Source organism: Coregonus lavaretus (genome assembly GCF_964263955.1).
Source record: "Coregonus lavaretus genome assembly, chromosome: 21".
In the NCBI taxonomy this organism is placed as follows: domain Eukaryota; kingdom Metazoa; phylum Chordata; class Actinopteri; order Salmoniformes; family Salmonidae; genus Coregonus; species Coregonus lavaretus.
This window is the reverse complement of record NC_140008.1, coordinates 2,497,994-2,503,773: the sequence shown is the minus strand read 5'-3', so window position 1 is coordinate 2,503,773 and position 5,780 is coordinate 2,497,994. Positions and strand designations below refer to the sequence as shown.

General features: G+C 41.6%; 1 protein-coding gene across 5 annotated transcripts in view; it reads right to left on the bottom strand.

The window, feature by feature from the left end:
* Positions 1-1,963: 1,963 nt before the first annotated feature.
* LOC311149180 (ATP-dependent clpX-like chaperone, mitochondrial) overlaps positions 1,964-5,780 on the bottom strand; it is a 34,777-nt gene continuing 30,960 nt past the window's right edge. For all 5 annotated transcript variants that reach the window (XM_084186262.1, XM_084186261.1, XM_084186260.1 and 2 more), the window contains one exon: positions 1,964-5,314. In XM_084186262.1, the coding sequence (XP_084042388.1) occupies positions 5,221-5,314 (94 nt within the window). In that variant the 3' untranslated portion in view covers positions 1,964-5,220. The remainder of the gene's footprint in view (positions 5,315-5,780) is intronic.

The following is a 5,780-nucleotide window of genomic DNA, read 5'->3' as shown; positions in this document are numbered from 1 at the left end:
CAAGAAAACCCACACACACTGAGGACACATACATTTACACAGAAAACTCAGGGTCATCCTGTCTGTATACCCAGAACAAGAAAACCCACCCACACTGAGGACACATACATTTACACAGAAAGCTCAGGGAACAACAAGCACACACGCACACACACACACAAAGATCATAGGGCAAAACTACTCTATTCCCTTTAGTGAAATTAATTGAAATAGCAAATTCTGTCAGGTGATGGTATGATGACAAGGGGAAGGCAGCTAATACGAAACATGTCATATCTAGAAACATGAAATAGGGCGGCAGGTAGCTTAGTGGGTAAGAGCGTTGTGCCAGTAACCGAAAGGTCGCTGGTTCTAATCCCCCCGAGCCGACTAGGTGAAAAATCTGTCGATGTGCCCTTGAGCAAGGCACTTAACCCTAATTGCTCCTGTAAGTCGCTCTGGATAAGAGCGTCTGCTAAATGACTAAAATGTAAATGAAAAGGCTCACAGTCGTCAATATTCATTGATGGCAGGCAAGGCAGTCATCTTCAATTATCGATCGCACGCATTCTCGCTCACCTCTCTCACATCCCTTTGAAAAAGTGTCCTCTCACCAGTCCACCGTGTGTGAAGTGTTGACAGGTGTACGCTGAATGACTTATACCTAGATAAATAGCCTAAGTATCAACACACAAGCTAATTCTCTTGATCACTTATAAGCCTCTGCCGTCTGACATCATCAGATGTGCTGTTGTTGACACCACATTACTAATAACGGATGGAACCAATGGGTTACAGTGCGTTCGGAAAGTATTCAGACCCCTTCCCTTTTTTGCCACATTTTGTTACGTTACAGCCTTATTCTAAAATAGATTAAATCCCCACCCCCCTTATCAAGCTACACAATACCCCATAATGACAAAGCAAAAACTATTTTTTTGATTTTATTTCAATTGTATTAAAAAATTAAAAACAGAAATATAACATTTACATAAGTATTCAGACCCTTTTTGAGTGGAACCTAGGATGTATATCTACGGCAGGTTTATTTTCCAGGAAGGGGTTATACAATATCTCTTTTGTAACTATTCCTATTCAACCAGCCTGTTAACAGTATGCAGTATGTGACATTTGAGAGCTTTTTCAACATTTACCCGGAATTCAACATAGTTTGAAGAGATTGCAATTCCTTCTCAGCGTAACTAAAGGCAAGTCTGGGAAACCAACCCCATCTTTATTACGCAGCCTCCAGTTCTTGGCGATGTCTTCCTGGAAAGTAACAGGGAGGCCGAAGGGAAGGAGAAGATTAGAGAAACGCTGATGTGTTGATAAACAGGAACATGTTGTACAACACACTTTCAACACAGAGATTACACATGAGCTGCTTATGAACTACATGGCCAGTTCTGCTCTCTAACGTGGAGGCAGAGCGATAGTAGTCATGGTGCCATTGCGATGGTAGTCATGGTGCCATAGCGATGGTAGTCATGGTGCCATAGCGATGGTAGTCGTTGGTGCCATAGCGACGGTAGTCATGGTGCCATAGCGATGTAATCATGGCGCCCCTCAGTGGTGCCATAGCGATGGTAGTCATGGTGCCATATCGACGGTAGTCATGGTGCCATAGCGATGGTAGTCATGGTGCCATAGCGATGGTAGTCGTTGGTGCCATATTGACGGTAGTCATGGTGCCATAGCGATGGTAGTCATGGTGCCATATTGACGGTAGTCATGGTGCCATAGCGATGTAATCATGGCGCCCCTCAGTGGTGCCATAGCGATGGTAGTCATGGTGCTACATGGCCAGTTCTGCTCTCTAACATGGAGGTAGAGCGATGGTAGTCATGGTGCCATAGTGATGGTAGTCATGGTGCCCCTCAGTGGTGTCACATGGCATTGCAAATTGAGTTTTAACAAAACAGCACAAAGAAGCTTTGAAACAATCTATATTGAGTATTAAAAAATTTTAAGACACAATAAATCATTCTGTACAGAGATATACATTTTATTGATAATATTTAAACAATCACGTCAATAAACTTTGGGGTGTTTTACATGTTATGATTGACCTTTGAGAAGAGAAGCATAAAATAACTGAAAAGGAACTCAAATGTATTATGATTATGATTATTATATTATAATCGCACATACAACATTAAAGGACATAGAACTGCATGGTTCAGTGTGAATAGAAACATTAAAGGCTAAACTGCAGAAGAAGAAGTGCCTAGTGATCGATTGAGGAACCATTTCGTAACACGATGTACTGGAGCATATCTAAAAGGTGAGGACGTATTCACTTCGGACTAATTCACAAAAAAACGAGGGACGTATTCACAGAAAGTATCAGAGTAATAATGCTGATACAGGATCAGTGTATCCTTTTAGATCATAACAAATACTATTATATGGACCTGGGGGGCACCTTGATCCTAGACCAGCAACTCTGAAACCTTTTTGAATACCAGCCCTTGCCTTGCTTGATATTGATCTGAACGGTAACCCTGTAGAGGTTAGAGAGAGCTGACATAGATACATACATTCCCTAGAGAGCGGGTTAACAGAAATAAACATTCTCAACCAAATTTATTTTTTATTTTTATTTTTTTTTTAAAGGCCACTACTACGATCAAATGGTCTGCGTCTGGAAAAGCACCCTATTCCCTATATAGTGCACTACCTTTGACCAGAGTTCCTGGACGAATAGGGTGCCATTTTGGACGCAGCTCCGCTCTGTTTAGTGTGCTGGAGTAGGGTGTAGTACGAGGTTATGATATGTTTTCCCTAACGACAGGTGTGTTCCTGTGATACAAACAGACTATAAACTCAGCACTGATGCTTTAATACCGACATTTACAGCCCAGTTATGTTCATTATGAATGCCATTAAAAATTGGTAGATAAGAGGAAATATGGAGTTGAATTACTGCCAGAAAAGTTTTGGCACCAATTTAGCTTCATATATAAATAACATCACAATTATGATGTGCTCATTATGGAATATCACACACCCGGAGACCAGACCTGGGTTCAAATACTACTTGAATTCATCTCAAATACTTTAGCTGGGCTCAATTGAACTTAACTGTTGCAATGGAACTAACAGAATATTACCAAAAGTACAAATCCCGCCCACCTGGCACTCAAAGCACCAGTCAAAAGTTTAGACACACCTACTCATTCAAGGGTTTTTCTTTATTTTTACTATTTTCTACATTGTGGAATAATAGTGAAGACATAAAAACTATGAAATAACACATATGGAATCATGTAGTAACCAAAAAAGTGCTAAGCAAATCAAAATATATTTTATATTTGAGATTCTTCAAAGTAGCCACCCTTTGCCTTGATGACAGCTTTGCACACTCTTGGCATTCTCTCAACCAGCTTCATGAGGTAGTCACCTGGAATGCATTTCAATTAACAGGTGTGCCTTCTTAAAAGTTAATTTGTGGAATTTCTTTCCTTCTTAATGTGTTTGAGCCAATCAGTTGTGATGTGACAAGGTAGGGGTGGTATACAGAAGATAGCCCTATTTGGTAAAAGACCAAGTCCATATTCTGGCAACAGCTCAAATAAGCAAAGAGAAATGACAGTCCATCATTACTTTAAGACATGAAGGTCAGTCAATCTGGAAAATTTTAAGAACTTTGAAAGTTTCTTCAAGTGCAGTCGCAAAACCATCAAGTGCTATGATGAAACTGGCTCTCATGAGGACCGCCACAGGAATGGAAGACCCAGAGTTACCTCTGCTGCAGAGGATAAGTTCATTAGACTTACCAGCATCAGAAATTGCAGCCCAAATAAATGCTTAAAAGAGTTCAAGTAACAGACATATCTCAACATCAACTGTTCAGAGGAGACTGCGTGAATCAGGCCTTCATGGTCGAATTCCTGCAAAGAAACCACTACTAAAGGACACCAATAAGAAGAAGAGACTTGCTTGGGCCAAGAAACACAAGCAATCATTAGACCAGTGGAAATCTGTCCTTTGGTCTGATGAGTCCAAATTTGAGATTTTTGGTTCCAACCGCCGTGTCTTTGTGAGGCGCAGAGTAGGTGAACGGATGATCTCTGCATGTGTGGTTCCCACCGTAAAGCATGGAGGAGGTGGTGTTATGGTGTGGGGGTGCTTTGCTGGTGACACTGTCAGTGATTTATTTAGAATTCAAGGCACACTTAACCAGCATGGCTACCACAGCGTTCTGCAGCGATACGCCATCCCATCTGGTTTGGGCTTAGTGGGACTATCATTTGTTTTTCAACAGGACAATGACCCAACACACCTCCAGGCTGTGTAAGGGCTATTTTACCAAGAAGGATAGTGATGGAGTGCTGCATCAGATGACCTGGCCTCCACAATCCCCCGACCTCAACCCAATTGAGATGGTTTGGGATGAGTTGGACCGCAGAGTGAAGGAAAAGCAGCCAACAAGTGCTCAGCACATGTGGGAACTCCTTCAAGATTGTTGGAAAAGCATTCCAGGTGAAGCCGGTTGAGAGAATGCCAAGAGTGTGCAAAGCTGCCATCAAGGCAAAGGGTGGCTACTTTGAAGAATCTAAAATATATTTTGATTTGTTTAACACTTTTTTGGTTACTACATGATTCCATACGTGCTATTTCATAGCTTTGGTGTCTTCACTATTATTCTACAATGTAGAAAATAGCAAAAATAAAGAAAAACCCTTGAATGAGTAGGTGTGTCCAAACGTTTGACTGGTACTGCATATTAAAGATTTCATATAGTATTTGAACCCAGGTCTGCCATTGACAGTCAGGGCATTAGTTGTATATTGTTATGTAACACTGAAGATACTAAAACGGAACATTCCTAGCCGTGGCTATTTCTTTAAGTGTACAATATGATCCCATTCATGTTATATTTGTTTCCATTGTCATTTCAACCTCTCATCCACCACAACAAAAGAGAAAACACAATCATCCTTTTAAAGAATAAAAATTGCATTATCTACCCCAACAATTGTAAATATATACAATATAGCAGGTCCACCTTAATTTCTAACTTAAAGAATTAGCCTACTGTCCAATTCACAGGACAAAAAAAGTACTTCTAGAGCTCAAATCCGTGTTGTTCATTATGAAAAAACACTTCCTCAGAGAAAAGGTTTTTTATCGTGTTGTTGTTTTAGTAGTGGCCTATACAGTCTGATGGGAGGTCTGTTTAGATGTCTCAGGTGCAGGAATTCCAGGAAATGTTTTAGGTGTTCTAATGATTCTAGATCAGTTGTTGGCTGCTGCGTCCACCTGTCTGGGCCAGTTCTCCTCTTCAATACCAGAGTCATAGTCCTCCTCTGCTGACTCCTTCTCTGGCGCCCTGGAAAATATATTTACATCGCATTTTAGTTCTTAGTGTTAGTTATGCAGAGTACTAAGAGAGAGGAGGGTCAGTATTAGTGGTAGGGTTAGTTACGCGCAGAGTGAGAGTGAGAGTGAGAGTGAGAGCGAGAGCGAGAGCGAGAGCGAGAGCGAGAGTGAGAGTGAGAGCGAGAGCAACAGACAGACAGACAGACAGACACAGACAGAGAGAGAGATAGAGACAGAGAGAGAGACAGAGAGAGAGAGAGACAGAGAGAGAGAGAGAGAAGATTCAGTATTAGTGGTAGAAGCTCTCTCTTGAGAAAGATACCCCCACCCCGAGCGGGTCAGGCCAGACCTCTTCATTGAATAACCCCACAGACGAGCAACCCCAAGCGGAAAGTCAACCTCCCAGCACAGAGTACTACTCCCTCATTGAAATGAAGGATAAATTCACCCAGCTGGAGGTAAGGCAGGTGGAGCTG